The sequence below is a fragment of the Panthera uncia genome, chromosome B4, assembly GCF_023721935.1.
Source record: "Panthera uncia isolate 11264 chromosome B4, Puncia_PCG_1.0, whole genome shotgun sequence".
NCBI classification, from domain to species: Eukaryota; Metazoa; Chordata; class Mammalia; order Carnivora; family Felidae; genus Panthera; species Panthera uncia.
This window is the reverse complement of record NC_064809.1, coordinates 52,503,634-52,527,414: the sequence shown is the minus strand read 5'-3', so window position 1 is coordinate 52,527,414 and position 23,781 is coordinate 52,503,634. Positions and strand designations below refer to the sequence as shown.

Here is a 23,781-nt window from a genome sequence, read left to right as displayed (position 1 = left end):
ATTATTGGATTGTTTTCTTTTTTCTTTTAATAGTTTGTTGTTACTGTATAGAAACAGAACTGATTTTTGTATACCGATTTCCCATCCTTTAACTTTACTAAATTAATTTATTAGTTCTTGCCATATTTTGATGGAGTTCTTAGGGTTTTCTATATATATCATGTCACCTACAAATAGAGATAATTTCACTTCTTCATTTCTGATTTGAATGCTTTTTATTTCTTTATCTCACCTAATAGCTCTGACTAGAATTTCTTGAATAAAAGTGGACAGGATGGACATTCTTATGTTGTTCCTGATCTTAAAGGAAAGCTCCCAGCTTCCCATCATTGAGTATGTTGTTAGCTATGGACTTGTCATAAATGGCCTTTGTTATGTTGTTAAATTTCTTCCATATGTAATTTGTTAAGAGTTTTTATCATGAACGGATGTTGAATTTTGTCAACAAAATAGATGCTTTCTCTGCATCTATTGAGATGATCATATGATTTTTATCCTTCAATTTGTTAATGTGATGTATCACATTGATTGGTTTATGTATGTAGAAACATTCTTGTATCCCTGGAATAAAACCCACTTGATCATGGCATATGATCTTTAGAATGTGTTGTTGAATTTATGTTACCAGTATTTTATTGATAATTTTTTGCATTTTATATTCATCAGGGATATTGTCCCATAGTTTTCTTGTAGTGGCTGCATCTGACTTTAGTATTAATATGATTCTGGCCTCATAAATGAGTTTGGGGATGTTTCTCCTCTTCAATTTTTGGAAGAATTTCAGAAGAATTGGTGTTAATTCTTTAGATGTTTGATAGAATTCACTAGTGAAACCATCTAATGCTGGGCTTTTCTTAGTTGGGAGGTTTGTGATTATGATTTAATCTCCTTGCCAGTAATTGATCTATTCAGATTTTCTATTTCTTCATGATTGATCTTGGTATGATATGTGTTCTAGAAATTTACTCATTTCTTCTAAGTTGTCCAATTTATTGTTGTATAATTAATAGTTTTGTCTTATGATCGTTCATATTTATGTGGTGTTGGTTGTAATATTTCATCCTTAATTTATAATTTTATTTATCTAGTTTTACTCTCTTTGTGTTTTTCTATTTCCTTGATATGTAAAGTTAGGTTGTTCATTTGAGGTCTTTTTTTTCTTCTTAATTTATGTGTTCATACTATAAACTTTCTTTTTAGAATTCCTTTTGTTGCATCCTAGAAATTTTGGTATGTTATGGTTCCATTTATTTGTGTCAGAATATTTTTTTATTCCCTTTTGATTTCTTCTATGATCCAGTGGTCATTTAGGAGTGTGTTGTTTAATTTCCATATATTTGTGAATTTTCCAGATTTCCTTCTTTTAATTGATTTCTAGTTTCCTATCATTGTGGTCAGAACAAATACTTGATATAATTTCTATTTTCTTGAATTTCTTGAAAATTGTTTTGTGGACTAACACATGATATATCCGAGAAAATGTTTGTGTGCTTTTTAAAAGAATGTGCATTCTGTTGCTATTGGATGGAATATGTTGGATTTGTGTATGTCTTGTAGGTGTCTATTGTATCGTTCAAATCTGCTATTTCCTTATCGATTCTCATCTAGGTGATCTATCCATTGTTGATAGTATGGTATCAAAGCCTCTATTATTGTATTGTTGTTTATTTCACCTTTTAGTTATGTTAATATTTGTTTTATATACTTGGGTACTGCAATATTGGGTACATAAGTATTTACAATTGTTATATCTTCTTGATGAATGAATTTCCTTTTGATTTGATAACTTTTCGTGGCAGTATGGCTTCACAACTTTAGCATAATCTTTTATGTATTACTATAGTTCTTTCCTTTGTATGAGGCTTACATTAAAGTATATTTATAGCATCCTATTTTATGTTAACAACTTGACTTTGATAGCATATGGAAAATATATTTGTATTTCTCCCCACTCACATTTTAGGTTAACATTAAAATTTACATCATTATTACATGGTGTATCTAGTAATGTATTATTCTAATTATGGTTATTTTTTTTTTAACTTTAAAACTAGAGTTGTTAGTGAATTAATTATACACCATAATCATGATGTTAGAGAATTTGACTTTGACTATATATTTACCACTACCAGTGAGCTTTACACATTCACATGTTTCTATAATGTTAGTTATCATCATTTTATTCCAGTTTAAAGAATGTCCCTTAGCATTTCTTGTAATTCAGGTCTAGTAGTGATGCACTCCCTCAACTTTTGTTTGGGAAAATTTTTATCTTTCCTTCATTTCTGAAGGACAGCCTTGCCAGGTATAGTATTCTTGATTGAGAGTTTTGTCTTTCTATATGTTGAATATATTATCCCACTCTTCTGACCTGCAAAGTTTCTGTTGAGAAATCTGCTTATAGTCTTATGCGAATGCACATGAAGTGACAAATAATTTTTCTCTTGCTGTGTTCAAAATTCTCTCTTCATCTCTGACTTTTGTCAGTTTAATTACTATGTGTTTTTGTGTACTTTAGTTTTGAATTCAAACTATTTGGGATTCTTGGCTGGGTTACACATTCAAATGAGGCTACCGGTGGGCGTTTTGATTGGGAAGGGCTTCTGACTGTGCTCTGCAGTTCAGTGGGACCACTGATAGATCTTTGCAATCACCTCTGGTTGGACAAGGTTGTAGGCTATATTCCCTGGCAGGATGATGCCACTGGTTGGACTTTACCACTGGTCAGAGCAATGGGCTGGGCTTGCAATTGCTCCTGGTCAGCTTGGGTCTCTGGCTGTGTTCTGTAATCAGAAAGGGCCACAGGTATGCCCTGAAGTTGGGTGGGCCATAGACTGGGCTTCATAATCAGGTAAGCTGCTGACTGTGCTCTGCTGTTGGACAAAGTTGCTGGCCAGAATCTCTAGAGGAGAGAGGCTTCTAGTTGTACCCCAGAATAGGGTGGTACTAGAAACTGCATCTTCTGGTTGGGCAGAATTGCTCTCCAGGTTCTCTCATCAGGTGAGGCTTTAAGTTTGTTCCATGATTTGACAAAGTCACTGGATAGGTTCCCTGCCTGATCAAGGCTTCAGGCTGTGTTCAGCAATTGGCTAAGGCCAAGGACTGGGCTCTGTTGCTGGGTGGTGCTGTAGTCTGGGCTCTGAGGCTTCCCAGGGTTACTGTTCAGGCTCCTTGGTTATGTGGGGCCAGAGGTTATGTTTAACAATGGGGCAGGGCTATTTGCTTAGCTTCCAGACTGAGCAGGCTGTAGGATGGACTCTATGACTCCCTAGGTTCTTTGGCCACGCTTTCTGGGTGGGTCGAACATGAGGCTATGCTCAGCAGTTAGGGAAGCCTGTGAATTTGCTTCCCTGCCCAGATGTGGCAGCTGAATGGGCTCCACAGCCAGTATAGTCTGTTGACTGTAAATAAAGCAGAACTGCCAACTGAGTTTCTTGGATAAAAGGAGCCATCATTCAGCTCTGTAGATCAGTAGAACTACTGGCTGGGATCTGTACTTGGATAGTGCTGCAAATAAGGATACTGTCTATCAAGAGCTGAGTGCTGGTTGTTGTAATCGCTGTCCCCCTTCTCTATCTAATCCCTAATAAGTGAAGCCTGCAGATTCTTCTAGTCATCCTCATGAAGTGAGACCTGAATGAGCCTCCTGGGTAACATCCCACAATGCTGAAGGTACTTGATGTCCACCTTGGGCTCTCTTTTCCCACTGGAGAAATTGTAGACCCAAGGAGGTCTTCTCAGTGTGGTGTTGTGCTGACCTGGGGGATGCACAATTTTATCAGAGTCTAACTGTTCCTCTTACTCTTCCAATGTGGTCCTTCTAGGTCTTTGTGCTCCAGGAAGGTGCGTTAGCCTCATTCCCAGATTCTGGGATTTTCACAATGGTATCTTGTCTATAGATAGCTGCTAATTGGTCTTCTTATGAGGGAGATTCATCAAAAACAAACTGTGTTGCCATTTTGATAACCCCTGGACACTCTTCATACTAGAAGAATGTCTTTATTTACTCAAGTAGTTAGATTTCTGAAGCTAAATGTAATTAATATCTGCATTATAAACTGAATTTATAGATTTTGATCTTCAAGCTTGCTTTCATAACATATGATCTCTTGTTAAATGCTACCATATGGATCAGCCACAGGGATTAGGTCATCTTCATTTTTGAGTGCTAATAATACCTGGAAACATACCTTCCATATGGTGGACACTCAATTAATACTTGTTTATCAGCTATTTGTTTATCTGAAATAAATCATTGATAAAGTGGCTATGTGATCACCAAAGCAGGTATATTTTATGCCAGAGATATAGTATTGAGGCCACACATTGGTGGTTGGAAGATTTCTGTTTCTATTTTGGGAAGGAGAGGAAATATAATTTTGGATTAAGATGAAAAGAAGAAAAAGAAAATGATCTTTCAATAGCCATGAATTATTTTAAATTATTTCAGAATGCAACAAGATTTATATATGGAAAACGCCATTCTTGCTGACTGTAATAGGGATTGCAACTGTCCAACTAAAACATGGGATCCTGTGTGTGGAAACAATGGTGTTTCATATATGTCAGCTTGTCTTGCTGGTTGTGAGACATCCGTTGGAGCAGGAATAAACATGGTAACACATTCTGTTGGCTTTCTTTTTCCCACAAAACTTTGTTTTTATGTATTGCACTAGAACATTCCCACATGAACTGGGGCCACATTTGATAAAAGTAAAAGTAAAGTTTTTCTGTATGTTCACTTGATTTACCTTTTATTTCATAAATCTTATTTTAAACCTCTGACCACTGATCTTATTTTTAATCAAAAAAATTTTTGAGTATAGCAGACATCGATCACTGAAATTTAATTTCATAGCTGTTGGCAGTATTACTCAGGTAATTTGTTTTAAAAATACTCTGGATTGAAATATTTTTATCATGGAGATAAAGTTGGTGGTTTTGATATCAATTATTTACCTAATTGCTTTTTTTCCCTTTTTTCCCCTGTATGTATGCTTGCATGTGCTTTCTGTGTTTTTCACATTCTGACAGCTCTTTTAAGAAAATGTAACTAGGTTTTGTTTTGTTTGCCTAAAAACATATTACAACATTTAAATGTTGGTTGGTTATAAATTAAATATAACTTTTAATTCCAATTAAAACCTGGAAACATAAAAACTTTAAAAGGACTTATTTTACTCTGTTTTTGAAATAAACTGTATTTTTGAAACAAAGTTTTATTAGTAAGTATCTAAATATTTTAACTGACTTCAAAACAATTTTGTTTGTCATACTTCATTTTGTAACAAAAGAATATGTGTTTTTAAAAGGCTCGTCTTTAAGGTAGCTGAGTTACTGCAAATTTACTCTATTTATTTAGAAATAAATACCATTTTTCTAAAACCATCATTCAGTAGTTTGTTTTGCTATAGTCCTGAGAAGCACCACAAAGGAGATGAGAATAAAGAGAATAAATGGTCTCTGCCTTGATCCAGTTGCCTATGTACAAAATATTTGTGATTTGTGTTCAAAATTTTACTTTCTTTAAATAGGATAATATTATTTTCTGATAGGTATTCCAAAATTGTAGCTGCATTCAAACATCAGGAAATTCATCTGCAGTTCTTGGGCTGTGTGACAAAGGACATGACTGTTCCATGATGCTCCAGTACTTTTTAATCTTGTCAGCAATTGGCAGTTTCATTTATTCCTTATCTGCCATACCTGGATATATGGTTCTCCTAAGGTACAGAAAATATTTTCTTTATTTATATTCCTTTTGGATCCTTTATTAAAGAGCCTTTTTCTAAGAAATCCCCCTGGAGCCCACATTATCTAAGAATCCTGTGCTCATATATATCATTTATTAAGAGTTTAACACTAGGCATTGTCAGATTTTACAAAATTTTAAAAGTATAGGAATATAAATATTCATATTTTGCCATTTTCCTCCCTATCTTTCCTTCCTTATATTTTGCAGTTAAATTAGTGACCCTCTCATTGTTTCACACAAAAGGAGACACATTTATATTTTAGTGTAAACCATATGAAATGGTCATTTTGATGGGTAAAGAGTGGTTGCCTTGCAGTCATTTCAGATGGTTCAAAGTACTGGGCAGCAGAGTGCAAAGCTGTCAGAGCCTGTGTCACCAATTCCTATCTACAGGGACTTAAACAGGTCCCTTGATTTATTTGAGCTTCACTTAAAATAAACAATAGGCATAATAATAAATGCTTGAGTCTTTTACAAAGCTATTGTTAGATACAAATGATGAAGGGCTTTGCAACACTAGGAAATTGTAGAGCTAAAATTCAGACTTAGGTGTGGCATACATGTGTTCTTGTTATTCCAAGATTCTTCATGTCTAGTAAATGATTGTAAACATCCCTAGTAAATAAAATTTGCATTTTCTCCCTTTTTTTCATCATATGTCATTGGAATTTAGAAGCAGAGTTAAGTTCATTGTGATTCTCAGTTCACAGCACATTATCCTCATAGGCTGGGATAAGTTTTCACTCTTTCTTGATTTTGCTTTTTTTCATTCTATTTTTCACCTCCTCTCACCATAGCCACCCATATTAATATGATAGCTACACGAACTTAAATATGTATTTTCTTTTGTAAAATACTAACATCTTTTTGTGAGTATGTGTTGCTATATTCACATGTGTGGTGTTGTGCTTTAAATCTTGCTTTGGTTCATAAGACTCACGAGTACATACATTCACCAAATACTGCTTAGTATGTATATGTATGAGTTCTCACACATTCCTCACTTGAGAGTACCTGCCTTCTTACAGCCTCACTAACACTTGACACTATCTAACATTCTGACTTAGACTAGTCCAATGACTGTAAAATGGTAGTTCACTGATGTTTCAATATGTGATTTCCTGATCCAGTGTGTTTAGGCATCTTCAAAATTTATTTTTTAGCTATTTAGGCTTCTGATTCAAGATGCTTATTGATTTTCTTTGCTGATTTTCTATTATATGTCATATATTTTTCTTGGTGATTTTGCTGATTATTGTCTAAATTATAAATGTTAATGTAATATTGCTTACATGATACAATTATCTCCTAGTCTCTCATCTTTCTTTTAATTTCTCCATACTCTCTTTTATGAAATTAAATCCTAAATATTGTTGTACTGAAATCTTACAATTTTCTTCCCTTAGGGTTTGTGTGTTGGGGAGTCACATTTTAAAAATGTTTTTATGTTCCTAATCTATACAAATATTCACCTAAATTTTATCCTAATAGCTTTATAACTTTACCTTTTACATATGGTATTGTGTTTTTTTTTTAACATTTATTTATTTTTGAGAGACAGAGACAGAGCACAAGCAGGGAGGGGCAGAGAGAGAGGGGGAGAGAGAGAATCCTAAGCAGGCTCCGTGCTGTCAGCACAGAGCTCAACATGGCACTTGAATTCACGAATCGTGAAATCATTGCCTGAGCCGAGGTCAAGAGTTGGACTCTTAACCAACTGAGCCACCCAGGTGCCCCTGTCTCTTCACTTCTAAACCTTACACATCTTAGGCTTTTAAATTTTTCTTAAAGCATCAACGTGGACCTCCAAAGCTATGTGAAATGATAGTGATGATAACGAGTATTCTTGTACTTTTCTAATCTTAATGGAAAACATACACATTTTTCCTTGATGATATTTGCTGTAGATTTTTCAGTATACAGTTTTCATGTAGTTTCTAAGTTTTTAATAATGAAATAGGTATTAAATGTTATTAGATGTATTTTTCTGCATCTATGATTCTATAATTTTTCTACTCAGTATTTTTGGTGTAGTAAAATAAAATGGTAGATATTTTCATGTTGAACTGTTTGCATGGATGAAAAAAACCATACTTAATTATATTTTTATATATGATTTGGTTTGTTTAAATAATACTTTATTTAAAACTCTTACTTCTATGTTGATAAATAAAATAGACATATTTTCTTTTTTTTCTTTTTTTTCTTTTTATTCTTTTTTTGTTTTGGAATCATCATAGGCCCCACAAAATGAATTAATAAATTTTCTATTTTTTAATTTCTGTCACTACTTACACTAAATATTTGTTGAAAGCTATATGAATCCATCTGTGAAAGTATTTATACTTTGGGATTGTTGGGACAGTGATACTATTTATTATTTTCATTTATTTAATATTAGTGCCTATTCATATTTTCAATTTCTATTTAAACCTGTTGTATGTAGGTGTTTACAATATTCCTTATCTGATATTCTCTGATGTATCTGAAAGGATTTCCCTTTTCTTCTTACGTATTTTTTTATTTGCCTCCTCTTTACTTTTTCTTGATCATGGTTGTCAGAGGCTTGTCTATTTTATTTTTCTCTTTTTAAAGAATGAGTTTTGGTTTTGTTAATCTTTATTTCATGTAATCCTGCTCTTCTTGATTTTTTTTTTCTTTTAGGCTTGCTCTGTTTTTCTTTATCCAACTGTTTGAGTTTAATACTTAGATCATTTGTTCATTCTGACTACTGTACATAAATCTATACATTTCTTTCCAAATATTGATTTAGCAATGCCTCAACTAGTATTTTCTGTGGAGTTTATTTCTATTTCGTAGTGATTTGCCCCACCAGACCAAAGATTATTTATTAATGTGTTATGTAATTTCCATATCTTTAAGAACTTTCTATAGGTATAATTTATTATTATTGTTCTATTTTTATGTTCAGACAACTTAATCTGAAAGATTACAGGTTGGGGAGATGGAATATCAAGGTTTTATTTGGGGCCTAGTGCATTTTTTTTTAGTATTTCATGTCTTTTTGAAAAGAATGTGTAACTGAATTTTGGGTATATAGTTCCATATCTCTTGCATTGAAGTAAAGCATTGTGTTATCTAAATTTTGCAAATGTATTCTTGTTTTTGTCTGCATTAATTCATCAGTTTTTCAGAGATGTTCAAATCTATAAATATTGCTGGTGTATTTCTCCCTATAAATCTCTCAGTTTTTTAATTCATATATTTGGAGGCTATATTATATGATGAAAATGTGTCTTTGATCATTATATTTCTATTGTTAGCATCACTTAATTTTCTTTATCTTTTAGTTATTTCTTTTAGGGAATTGTATTTTGTTTTTCATTAAAATGGAAGTTCTAGCTTTCTTTTGGTTCGTTGTTACCTGTTATATCTTTTCCCTTTCCTTTATTTTCAATCTTCAGTCTTTCATTTTGCTTCATAGGCAATTTGCTAGGTATCATTTTATAATCTGAGATAGGTACATGTAGCTCATTTATATTTATTTATTTTTAAAAGTTTATTTATTTTGAGAGAGAGAGAGAGAAAGAGAGAGAGAGAGTGAGAGTATAAGCGGGAGAGAGAGGGAGAGACAGAGAATCCCAAGCAGGCTCTGCATTGACAGCACAGATCCCAATGCAGGGCTCAAACTTATGAACTGTGAAATCAAGGCATGAGCCAAAAGCAAGAGTTGGACACAACTACTCAGCAACCCAGGCACCCCTCACTTAGATTTCTTGTAATTATTGTGGTAAGATTCTTTTTGCTATTTTATTTAATATACTCTATTTATTTGACTTTCTTTTTACTTCTTTTTTTTTCTTTTTTCTTTTTTCTTTCTTTCTTTTTTTTTTTTTTGCTTTCCATTGTACAGTGGTACCCCTTTATCTGCAAGGGACATATTTTAAGATCCCTAGCAGATGCCTGAAGCCATGGATAGTAACAAACCCTAAATATTTGATATTTTTTCCTAAAGATACATAACTGTGATAAAGTCTAATTTATAAATTAGGCACAGTAGAGATTAAGAACAATAACTAATAATAAAATAGGACAATTATAACAATATACTACAATGAAAGTTAAGTGCATCTGGTCTCTATCAACATATCACATTGTGCTGTACTCACCCTTTTTCTCCTTGAGATGATATGAGATGATAAAATGACTACATGATGAGATGAAATGAGGTGAATGATGGAGCTCTTGTGATATACAGACTGTAGCATTCAGCTGCTATTGATCTGATATGTCAGAAGGAGAAATATCTGCTTCCACACCACAGTTCAATGTGGGTAACTGAAACTGTGGAAAGTGAAACCATAGATAAGAGGAAAGTACGGTATATATTGGATTTTCTTCTGCTACTTTGATTATTGAAATGGTCAGACTGATTATTGATATTCTTAATTATACTTATATTTTGCTCATCAATTTTAAAACTTTTCAGTTAATATCTACTTCCTAATAAAACAAGTACTTAATCATGCTCTCTTCATGTCCCTCCTCTCTTCCCCCACCTCTTTCCAGGGTCATATTGTAGAATTTAATACCTGGATTTTTGTTAATATGCTTGTGTTGTCTCTATTTTTGCGGGATCTCCCTGGATTTCCTACCATGATGGCAAAGGGATGCAACATCATTGCTATTCTGCCAATTTAAAGAAAAATTTGAATTTCTCTCAGCATAATCCCATGATGTGCATGCTAACTTTTCTGATTCCTGGATTCTATAAATTGTTATTATCAATGCCAATCAATGATAGAGTTTGTAGAATAGTTTAAACTGTTTCAACAGTTTAAATAATAACAGTTTAAATTAGTATTTCACATTTCTGTGAGATCATTCAGTAGTATATTAGATATAGAGAGGAAAGAAAAATTCTTCAGTAAAACTTAAATGCCTTATTTTCTGTATTAAATGGAAATCATGGGACCTAGAGGGTCATGCTGAGTCTCTTGGCTTCTCTTCCTTCTGAGTAAAATCATTGATGTTGTCTAAATAACCTATGTGTCAGGTAGATAATGTCTAGATCAATCTATAAGGTTTCTGAAAATTCAGTAAAACATTTATGTTAAGAAAATGCCAATAAGATGACATTTTTGCTAAAAATGTATGCTTTTGTGAAGAAAGCTACTTTTATTTTCTCAGCTTTGAGTTAGTCAGGGAAGAAAAGGGAATACAGTAGAACTCTCAACGTGAATTCTTTGAGGAGCTAGCCATGGTGATGCTGGAGTGAGTGGGACACATGAAAGTCCATTGTAGAATTATAGTCTCTATTTCTGCATATAGGAATTTCAGGCAACAGTGCAAAAGAGTGGGGATTTTGGAGAGAATGGAGAGATCTTTGTGACTCTTGAAATGATACCAAATCACTTAAAATATGTTTGCCTTGGATTTCTTCATCACATTCCTTTGAAAATTTCTATCCTTGTTTCCTTTCTGCCTTTCATTTATTTATATAATTCTTGGCTTTTCTGTATTTTGTTAACACAAATAATTTAAATACAGCTAGGGTTGCATTATTCTTGTTTTAGGCTGAAGGTTTAATCAAGAACTACTGCCTCAATAAATGGATACTGGGGTAGAAACTGATATGAAATATTTTCTTCTTTGATAATTTTCTGATAATAATGAGCAAAAAAATGATAGGTAAAATGCCAAGAATCAAAAGTAGGGCTCGTGTGTAGACTACAAACTGGATAATCAGGCCTTGGATAACCAAGATCTGAGCATGCAAAAAAAATGTTCTAGTGCCCAGTGTGTTACCAGCATTTACAAACAATTTTTTAAAGAAACTACAACAGCGTTTAAATCTCTATTTTCATTTTATTTATGAATTTACTTATTTTTTAGGTGTATCAAGCCTGAAGAGAAGTCTCTTGGTGTGGGGTTACATACATTTTGCACAAGAGTATTTGGTAAAAATTATTATTTTTTTCCAGCATCATATCAGGCCACTATTAACTACCAAAAAAATGAAATCATTCTCTCCAAGTCTAGCAAATATCCCTTCTGTTTGCAGCACTTAGTAATTTGTATGAGAATAAGGTACAAGAAGAAATGGAGAATTTCCCCTTTTTCTTGAAAAAGACCTATCTGAACTTAATTTTGCTTTTCAGATGTTAGAAGATTTGAAAAGCAAATGAACGAAAAATACTTTGTTAAGGTAAAATGTATACTTGATTGGTACAAAAATTGCAGAAAAAATATAAAGAGTCATTAATTCAATGATTTTCAATATCAGTGATTTTTATGTTGCATTTATCCATCACATTACTTATCCTTTATAACTTAGAAATGTTATAGTAAAAGTAACAACTTCTGATATGTAAAAATAAAATTAAAGCATTCTATTCATACTTTATTCTACAAATAGAGAAAACGGAAATGTTTACAAACAAAATAATGTACCTTAATTCTTACCTTGTTGATGTTTTTTTTTCTCCCCTCTTTAACTGTAGCTGGAATTCCTGCACCTATTTATTTTGGAGCTTTAGTGGATTCCACATGTTTACACTGGGGAACTTTGAAATGTGGTGAGTCAGGAGCATGCAGGATATATGATTCAGCCAATTTCAGGTAAATATAATAATCTTTTTTTTTTAAAGAATTGCTTTCTAAGCACAGACTGTACATAAAATGACAACATTCATGTATAACACTTTCTTTTTCAGTTACTAGACTACTTTTGGCTATGCTTCCAGAACATATGCTAATACTACATCTCTATTCCTTATTTATATACCAGAATTTTATTTCCTCAATATTTTCAAACTACTTGGTAAATATAAGCATGGATAACTCCCTTAACCTAGCCTTTCAAAATAATCTTTGTTAAATTGTTTGCAATCAATGCATTATTGAAGGTAATAGCTATACATAAACTACCTTTAAAAATTATATTACTCTTTAAAGTATCCTCATTGCATCCTACATCATTTCAGCATCTTACTAGCCTGAATCTTTACTTCTTTTTACATCTACCTCTACTTTTTGAAATATTTTTCCTTCTTCGTTAAATTTTGCTGACACAAAATTCTTCTTGTCTCATAAAGTCTTATTCTTTTGTTAGTATAAATCTGATTTTAAACAAAACTCAACATAATGTGTTTTTGAACAAAATACTTCCATTTGCTCTATTTCCATGTTCTTTTTTATCTGGAGACCTGAATTTTGTTTAGATCTGTATCAATTTCTCTTGATCGTACAAAATTGAAAGTACAAAAATTCATTTACTAAAAAACAATTTAGCATTGTTTAAAACATTCTAAGGTCTTATTTTGATTAGTAAAAGGATATATGGCAAGTACTATGAAGAGATCAGACAGCATGAGATTCATGTTTTCATCAGTTCTCTGTTCCCCAAAAGCTCTTCAGAGGTAATGTGAAGGTGGGCCCGCGTACATACCTTCACAGTTGAGAAACACTGAGGATCACTGATATAGATTGGCCTCATCCTGCTACCAAGATTCCTGTTGATAGTAGCCTTAATTAAATGCTATTTTAGACAAGATGATTTTATTTGTTAGCATCCTCTATCAGTCAGATTAATTAGAGTGGCTGATAAAGTGTACTCGTGAGAAAATTTACCAGATGGTGTAGAGTAGAAACAGGAGGTGGATATTGTTGGTAAACAGTTCTCCATGGGTCTCTTACATTTCTGCATATCTTATTAGCAGAGGATTTTGTTTTGGACTATCTTTTCAAGGATGTTTGAATAGTAAATGATCTTGGAGTATGTAGATGATGTTTTCCTATGGAGCAGAGTTTGCTGTCTAGGATGATAAAAGTAATAACTCTCTCTAAGGCTGGCAGATTTTCTTCCAACCCATTTAAAAGAATGGGATTTCCTAAGTTCAGGCTTTCTTAGCTGTGAACCAAACCCATTGTATGCACAAAATTCACATAGGTTTCCCATGGTGTGATTTCTTTGGGACTTGAAGGTTAAGGAAAACCAACCTGAACATGAAGCTTGTGATGATTGTTGTACTGTGAGTAAAAATGTCCTTTGTCTCCGGCCTGGAAGTCTCGTATCTCCAGCCAGCATCCATGCAACTATGTCAGGCTAAACTGTCAGTTTAAAATCCAGGGAAAATCTAGGACTCTTTTACAGTTCGAAGAATAGAAATACTGACTAACTTTAAGTTATGCCAAAAATGTAAAGATATAAGGATGGCCACTTACATTTATTCCAAGCTAGTAGAAAGGAATAAAAGGATTAAGGAAAATTCAAGGAAAGTAAGAAATAGGGAAATAAAAGCACACAAAATAAGTTGAAAAAATAAGCCTAAATACATCAGGTTTCATAATAAATGTGAACCAACTGAACTTGCTTAAAAGATACTTTCATGTGAGTTTCAGTGTTTTCAAAATTCCAGCTATATGTTGCTTACAAGACATAGCTTAAAATATATATGTGAAGAAAGATTGAAGATAAAGGTCAGGAAAAAAAACACCAGGCAGATATTAAATCAAGCTTTTGTGATTATATTAATGACTGTAAGACAAAATAGAATTTAAGGTGAAAAGGATTAACAGTTAAATAAGGATATTACTTAGTAAAAAAAAAACACTTTATCAATAATATGTAACAGTCATCAACCCATATATATTTATCGACCTAATCTCAAATATATAAAACAAAAAATTTACAAAATTACAAGAAGAAATCTACAGAGTAGAAAATTTCAACACACTTTTCCAAAAGGAAATATAAAATATAGGCAAAAAGTTACTGAGGATACAGAAAAATTTGAATCGCCAAATTGTACAAGAGTTATCTAATAGATATACAGCAATTTAAAAAACCCCAACCAATAGAATATATATTTTTCTCAAGCCTATAAAAAACATTACAACTAAGTCTAATGTCACAAAGTTTAAAAAAAAGTTTGATACCTTACAACCATTGTTTTCTGTCCATAATGCAATGCAATTAGAAATCTATGATAAAATGTTCCCAAAACCTCACATTTGAAATTACTTACAGGTCAAAGCATAAATTATAATAAAAATAATGAAATAACTAAAACTCTACATCAGTGAAAGCACTGCAGAGGAAAATTTGTGGGACAAAGCTAAAACAATACTCAAAGGTATATTTAGAACTTTATATGTATATATACATATTTTTTAAAGACTAAAAATTAATGAACTAATTATTTATAAAAAGGACAACAATGTAATTTCAAATAAGGTAGAAAAGCCTGATAAGTAGCTCAATAAGTTATGTATTGATATATTTCTTATTTCAAATAAGAACAATAGATATAATTTTAAATTTGAAAGGGATATATCCGGGTTCAAAGATAATACATGGGGCGCCTGGGTGGCTCAGTTGGTTAAGCGTCTGACTTCAGCTCAGGTCGTGATCTCACGGTTTGTGGGTTCGAGCCCCACGTCAGGCTCTGTGCTGACTGCTCAGAGCCTGCAGCCTGCTTCAGATTCTGTCTCTGGTTCTCTCTGCCCCTCCCCCATTTGTACTCTCTCTGTCTCTAAAATAAAAATTAAAAAAAAAAAAAGATAATATAAACATCATTCTGGACATCCAGTTTTCCTGAAGTAGAAATTGAACAGCAACATAAAGGAATAAATAAAAGCTGAATACAAAGGCTAATGCAAAGCCTCTAAGCCTAGAAACAGGAAGTGGTTTCTGGGTGATCAGTTTCCAAAGAAAAAATAAAGTACTTCCAAGGAGTCAAGAGATTAGATCCAGATTCAGTGCTTAATCCATGAGGTGGTGTTGAACACCCATGAACTGGGTTGAGTAGTGTCCCTCAAAATTTCATGTCCACTCATAACCTCAGTATATGACTTTATTTGGAAATAAGTTGTTTGTAAATAAGTCTTTAAATTAGTGAAATTAAGATGAGGTCCTTCTGGATTAGAGTGGGCCCTAAATCAAATCACCAGTGTCCTTATAAGAAGAGGAAAAGAGGCATAGAGACACGTATATACAGGACGAATCCTGTGTGAAGGCAGAGGTAGAGACTGCAGTGTTGCATCTACAAAACAAGGAATGCTATGGATTGCTGCCAGTAGGTAGGAAGAGTCAAGGAAGGATTCTTTCCTGGAGTCTACTGAGGAAGCACACTTTGGCTTTAAATTTCTAGCCTCCAGAACTGTGAGAGAATAAATTTACTTTGTTTTAAGCCATCAAGTTTGTGGTGCTTTGTTACAGAGGTCCTAGGAAACAAATACAAACCTCTTTGTAAAAGAGGTTTTAAAAGAATCTCTTTAACACATCATTGTTGTGTTACTAAGGAGGAACTAAGACATAGATATATCCAAGAACCAGACCAATCTGTTCTCCTTGTGATTAATCCCAGTATCACTATAAAAAAATCACCCTTATAAAAACTCAGTCTGGCCTCAGGAACAAAGGGAAAGCTATTAGATTTAGAAGAATAAATACAGAGAAAGAGCAAACAGAACAAATTTGGGAGAATAAATACACAGGAAGAAAACCAGAACAGGCAACAAAAACAACAACAAAACATTCAAAATTGTTTAGTTTTGCAAGCTAAAACTTAAAAACACATGAACAAGAGGAGCCAAGATGGCAGAAGAGCGTGGAAGTTTTTTGAGTGTCTTGCATCCATGAAATACAGCCAAACACTAAACCATCCTGCACACCTAGAAAACTGATCTGAGGATTAACACACAATCTGCACAACCTGAACCACAGAATTCAGCAGGTATGTGACATGGAGTGGTGAACTTGGGAAGACAGAAGCCACAGAGGGCAGGAAGCTGCTTTTGCATGTGGAGAGAAGACAGAGACGGGGAAAATATGGGAAAAGCACCCCTCCCCAAAAGCAGCTGGGGGAAAAGAGGAAAATTGGAAACAGCCACAGGGACTGAAGTAAAAAGAAATGAGTAAGGAGAGGGTTTAAATTCCATTAAGACTGTAAACAGGAGGAGCACAGAGTCTAAACTCTGCAGCTTGATACCTGACGGTGCCCTGGTGGAAAGAGCAAATCCCAAGGAGCAGAGTGGGGTCCAGGAGGTTCTCAGGCCACACGGGGAGAAGCAGTTCCACTGCTGGAAGGACATTTGGTAGAGGCTGTGAGACCACCTGGGCCCAGCAGGCCCCAGAAGGCGGCCACATTCGCTGGTGTTGGAACAAGGTCATTAAGGGTGAAGCCTGGTGCCAGATGTGTGTTGTGATTTTCCATAATCCCTAAAATGCTGCTGCTACACTGTCTTGTGAACTTTTTCTGGGGTGGGCTGGCATCTGGCCACAGTCTCAGGGCACCAGCAGCAGCAGGGTCCAGCAAGCATTCCTGGGTGCAGCCAACATTTGGCCATTGCTCGGTGAGACCCTCCCACAGAGGGGCTGAATGGGTCAAAGCTGCACAGAAGTAAGGGGCCTGGGAAAACAGTCGCATCTGAGATAAAACTCAGGAGAGAGGTACTGCCTGGGGCTTGGTCAAAGACAGTGAAAAAGCAAGAAATGGACAAAAGCTGAAGACAGAGGATGGATGAATGATTGCTGGTTGCAGAAAACAGAGTTCCAATACTAGAGACTGGGTAGCTGGGTGACACCATTTTCACCGCTTCCACGTATGTGCATACGCACCTGCAAGCACCACAACAATCGACCCCAGTAGGCTAACAGCGCCATCTAGTGGAGAATGGAGCCAGTACACTAAGCCCTGCCCAACCGGGCCAACCTCTGTCTTTAAGAACGCAAGCCTCACTGCCTACTTAGTTTATGGACTATAAAATGCTTCATAGTTTGACTTCTAGCGGAAAATGAAGTAATTTCAGTCGTATTTCAGTCTGTTAGACAGTCAAACTATTCAATTTTCTTTCTTTTTTCTCTTTTTCGTTTCTTTTTTCTTGAATACAGAAAGAAAAAAATCATTTTTATTTTCAATTTTTATTAAAAATATTTTTCTTTAAGTTTTTTCTACTATATTTTTTACTTTAATTTTTTTTCAAATTCTATTTTACTTCGATCATTTCATTTTAGTCTACTTCAGCATATTCATTTTTTCAAATTTTCAAATGATTTCTTTTTTTCTCCCCTTTTTTCTCTAATCTATCAAGCTACTTTCAACACCAAGACCAAAACACACTTAGGATCTAGCATCATTTATTCGATTTGTATGTATGTGTGTGTGTGTGTGTGTGTTGTTTGTTTTTAATGTCTTAATTTTAATACTTTTTTAATTTTAATTTTTTCTACTTCATTAATTCCTTTTCTCCCTTCAAAATGACTAAATGAAGGAATTCACCCCAAAAGAAAGAGCAGGAAGAAATGACAGCCAGGGACTTAACCGGCACAGATACAAGCAAGATGTCTGAACCAGAATTTAGAATCACGATAATAAGAAGACAAGCTGGAGTGGAAAATAGATTAGAATCCCTTTCTGCAGAGATAAAAGAAGTAAGCTAGTCAGGATGAAATAAAAAATACTATAACTGAGCTGCAATCTCAAATGGATGCTGTGGCGGCAAGGATGGATGAGGGAGAACAGAGAATCAGTGATACAGGACAAACTTATGGAGAATAATGAAGCAGAAAAAAAAAGAGGGAGATTAAGACAAAAGAGCACGATTTAAGAATTAGAGAAATCAGTGACTCATTAAGAAGGAAGAACATCAGAATCATAGTGGTCCCAGAGATGAAGAGAGAGAAAAAGGGGTAGAAAGGTTATGTGAGCAAATCATAGTGGAAAACTTTCCTACCCTGGGGAAAGACAGAGACATCAAAATCCAGGAAGCACAGAGGACTCCCATTAGATTCAACAAAAACTAACCATCAACAAGGCATATCATAGTCAAATTCACAAAATACACAGGCAAGGAGAGAATCATGAAAGCAGCAAGGGAAAAAAAGTCCCTAACCTACAAGGGAAGACAGATCAGGTGTGCAGCAGACCTATGCACAGAAACTTGGCAGGCCAGAAAGGAGTGGCAGGATATATTCAATGGGCTGAATCAGAAAATATGCAGGCATGAATTCTTTATCCAGCTAGGCTGTCATTCAAAATAGAGGCAGAGAGAGGCACCTGGGTGGCTCAGTTGGTTAAGCGGCCGACTTCGGCTCAGGTCATGATCTCGCAGTCTGTGAGTTCGAGCCCTGCGTCGGGCTCTGTGCTGACAGCTCAGAGCCTGGAGCCTGTTTCAGATTCTGTGTCTCCCTCTCTCTGACCCTCCCCCGTTCATGCTCTGTCTCTCTCTGTCTCAAAAATGAATAAACGTTTAAAAAAAATTAAAAAAAAAACAAAATAGAGGCAGAGATAAAAAGTTTCCCAGACAAACAAAAATTAAAGGAGTTTGTGACCACTAAACCAGTCCTGCAAGAAATATTAAGGGGGACTCTCTGAGGGGAGAAAAGATGAAAAATACATACATACATATATACATACATACCAAAACCAACAAATATTAGAAAAGACCAGAGAACACCACCAGAAACTCCAACTCTACAAACAGCATAATGGCAATAAATTCATATCTTTCAGTACTCACTCTAAACATCAATGGACTAAATGCTCCAATCAAAAGACACAGGGTAACAGAATGGATAAGAAAACAGAATCCATCTATATGCTATTTACAAGAGACCCACTTTAGACCTAAAAACACCTTCAGATTGAAAGGAAGGGGACAGAGAACAATATATCATACTAATGGTCAACAAAAAAAGCCAGAGTAGCCATACTGATATCAGACAATCTAGACTTTAAAATAGAGACTGTATCAAGAAATGAGGAAGGGCATTATATCATAATTAAGGGGTCTATCAACCAAGAAGACCTAACAACTGTAAACATTTACGTGCCAAATGAAGAAGCACCCAAATATATAAATCAATCACAAACATAAAGAAACTCATTGGTAGTAATATCATAATAGTAGGAGACTTCAACACCTCACTCACAGCAATGGACACATCATCTAATCAAAAAATCAACAAGGAAACAATGCTTTGAATTACACTTGGACCAGATGGACTTAACAGATATATTCAGAACATTTCATCCTAAAGCAGGAGAATATACATTCTTCTCCAGTGAACATGGAACGTTCCCCAGAATAGGCCACATATTGGGATACAAATCAGCCCTCAGCAACTACAAAAATATCGAGATCATACCGTGCATGTTTTCAGACGACAATACCATGAAACTAAAAATCGACCACAAGAAAAAATTTGGAAAGGTAACAAATACTTGGAGACTGAAGAACATCCTACTAAAAATGAATGGGCCAACCAAGAAGTTAAAGAGGAAATTAAAAATTATATGGAAACCAATGAAAATGATAACACCACAACCCCAAACCTCTGGGACACAGCAAAGGCGGTCATAAGAGGAAAGTATATAGCAATCCAGGCCTTCCTAAAAAGGAAGAAAGGTCTCAGATACACAGCCTAACATTACGCCTTAAAGAGATGGAGAAAGAACAGCAAATAAAACCCCAAAACATCAGAAGACAGGAAATAACAAAGATTAGAGCAGAAATTAATGCTATCAAAACAAAAACAAAAACAAAAAACAGCAGAACAGATCAATGAAACCAGAAGCTGGTTCTTTGAAAGAATTAACAAAATTGATAAACCACTAGTCAGTTTGATCAAAAAGAAAAAGGACCCAAATAAATAAAATCAAGAATGAAAAAAGAGAGATCACAACCAACACAGCTGAAATAGAAACAATAATGAGGATATTATGAGCAATTATATGCCAATAAAAAGGGAAATCTGGAAGAATTGGACAAATTCCTAGCAACATATACACTACCAAAACTGAAACAGGAAGAAATAGAAAATTTGAGCAAACCCATAACCAGTAAAAAATTGAATTAGTAATCAAAAATCTCCCAAAAAAACAAGAGTCCAGGGCCAGATTGTTTTCCAGGGGAAATCAACCAAACATTTAAGGAAGAATTAATGCCTATTCCTTTGAAGCTGTTCCAAAAATAGAAATGGAAGGAAAACTTCCAAACTCTTTCTATGAAACCAGCATTACCTTGAATCCAAAACCAGACAGAGACCCCACTAAAAAGGAGAACCATAGACCAATTTCCCTGATGAACATGGATGCAAAAATCCTTAAGAAAATATTAGCCAACCAGATCCAACAGTACATTAAAAAAAATTATTCACCATGACCAAGTGGGATTTATACCTGGGATAGAGGGCTGGTTCAATATCCACAAAACAATTAACGTGATTCATCACATCAACAAAAGAAAGGACAAGAACCATAAGATCCTCTCAATAGATGCAGAGAAAGCATTTGACAAAAACAACATCCTTTCTTAATAAAAACCCTCAAGAAAGTAGGGATAGAAGGATCATACCTCGAGATCATAAAATGCCATATATGAACGACCCAATGCTAATATCATCCTCAATGAGGAAAAACTGAGCGCTTTCCATAACGAGACAGGGATGTCCACTCTCACCACTATTATTCAACATAGTATTGGAAGTCTTAACCTCTGCAATCAGACAATACAAAGAAATAAAATGCATCCAAATTGTCCAGGAAGAGGTCAAACTTTTCACAGATGACATGACAATCTATATGGAAAACCCAAAAGATTCCACCAAAAAACTGCTACAACTGTTTCATGAATTCAGCAGTTGTAGGATATAAAATCAATGCACAGAAATCGGTTGCATTCCTATTCACCAACAATGAAACAACAGAAAGAGAAATCAAGGAATCAATCCCATTTACATTTGCACTAGAACCCATAAAATACCTAGGAATAAATTTAACCAAAGAGGTGAAAAATCTATACACTGAAAGCTATAGAAAGCTTAGGAAATAAATTGAAGAAGATACAAAAAAAAATTGAAAAAATTCCATGCTCCTGGATAGGAAGAACAAATATTGTTAAAATGTTGATACTACCCAAAGCAATCTACATATTCAAGGCAATCCCTACCAAAGTAACACCAGCATTCTTCACAGAGCTAGAAGAAATAATCCTAAAATTTTATGGAACCAGAAAAGACCCCGAATAGCCAAAGCAATCTTGAAAAAGAAAACCAAAGCAGGAGGCATCACAATCTCAGACTTTAAGCTATACTACAAAGCTGTAATCATCAAGACAGTATGGTACTGGCATAAGAACAGACACTCAGGTCAATGGAATGGAATAGAGAACCCAGAAATGGACCCACAAATGTATGGCCAACTGATCTTTGACAAAGCAGGAAAGAATATCCAATGGAATAAAGACAGTCTCTTCAGCAAGTGGTACTAGGAAAACTGAACAGCTACATGCAGAAGAATGAACCCAGACCACATTCTTACACCATACACAAAAATAAACTCAAAATGGAAGAAAGACTTCAATATAAGACAGGAAGCCTCAATCCTTGAGGAGAAAGCAGGCAAAAACCTCTTTGATCTTGGCCGCAGCAACTTCTTACTCAATACGTCTCTGGAGGCAAGGGAAACAAAAGCAAAAATGAACTATTGGGACCTCATCAAAATAAAAATCTTCTGCACAGTGAAGGAAACAATCAGCAAAACTAAAAGACAACCAACAGAATGGGAGAAGATATTTACAAATGACATATCAGATAAAGGGTTAGTATCCAAAATCTATAAAGAACTTATCAAACTCAACACCCACAAAACAAATAATCCAGTAAAGAAATGGACAAAAGACATGAATAGACACTTCTCCAAAGAAGACATCCAGTTGGCCAACAAACATATGAAAAAATTCTCAACATCATTCATCATCAGGTAAATACAAATCAAAACCACAATGAGATACGACCTGACACCTGTCAGAATGGCTAACATGAACAACTCAGGCAACAATAGATGCTGTCAAGGATGCGGAAAAGAGGATCTCTTTTGCATTGTTGGTGGGAATGCAAGCTGGAGCAGCCACCCTGGAAAACAGCATGGAGGTTCCTCAAAAAATTAAAAATAGGACTACCCTACGACCCAGCAATTGCACTACTAGGTACTTATCCAAAGGATACAGGTGTGCTGTTTCAAAGGGACATATGCACCCCAATATTTATAGCAGCACTACCAACAATAGCCAAAGTATGGAAAGAGCCCAAATGCCCATCGATGGATGAATGGATAAAGAAGTGGTGATAGATATATACAATGGAGTATTACTAGGCAATCAAAAAGAATGAAATCTTATCATTTGCAACTACTGTTGCCATTTGCAACACTTATGCAAAGTGAAATTGATCAGTCAGAGAAAGACAAATATCATATGACTTCACTCATATGAAGACTTTATGAGACGAAACAGATTAACATAAGGGAAGGGAAACATATAATATAAAAACAGGGAGGGGGACAAAACAGAAGGGACTTTTAAATATAGAGAACAAACAGAGGGTTACTGGAGGGGTTGTGAGAGGGGGGATGGGATAAATGGGTAAGGGGCATTAAGGAATAAGATAAATTTTTAAAAAATTGAAAATTCTAAAAAAAAAACATGAACAAATCTAATGGTAAAAAAGATAAGCATATAAATTCCCAATGAAACATGACTTCGTTCCTGATTAAATTTCATATAATGTAGGAGTTTGACAAAGACTTTAAAATAAGTATGCTTAACCAGCTCAATAGGATTAAAATTAATAAATGGCATAATATCCATTAAAAGTTAACAAGAAATGATAGGAAAAATCAAGCAGAAATAAGAATATTAAGAACTCAGAAACATTATAGATTAAATGCATGTTATTGAGATAATAAAAGGAATCCTAAGTATATAATAAATTTGAAGGCAATACAGTTGAGAATTCGTGAACTGGAAGAGAGTACGGAAGAATTTATCTAGAACGTAGATCAACAATGTGAACTGATTCAACAAAAATAAACACCTATGTAATGTTAAAGACCAGTTAACAATTAAAACATACACCTCAAAAAAATTTTCTAGAAAAAGAATAGAGGAAATGGCAGATATAAATTTAAAAGAATTAATGGCTTAGAATGTTCTACAATTTGAGGCACGAATTTTCACTTCAAAATACCTTTTTTTATATTTATTTATTTATTTATTTATTT

The 23,781-nt window shown here is 34.4% G+C and overlaps 1 protein-coding gene across 1 annotated transcript in view; it reads left to right on the top strand.

Moving 5' to 3' along the window:
• The window catches only part of SLCO1A2 (solute carrier organic anion transporter family member 1A2), a 56,938-nt gene that overhangs the window by 25,268 nt on the left and 7,889 nt on the right, over positions 1-23,781 (top strand). The window contains exons 11-14 of the mRNA XM_049627160.1: positions 4,451-4,616; positions 5,556-5,728; positions 11,612-11,676; positions 12,220-12,337. Coding sequence (XP_049483117.1) covers positions 4,451-4,616; positions 5,556-5,728; positions 11,612-11,676; positions 12,220-12,337 — 522 coding nt within the window. The remainder of the gene's footprint in view (positions 1-4,450; positions 4,617-5,555; positions 5,729-11,611; positions 11,677-12,219; positions 12,338-23,781) is intronic.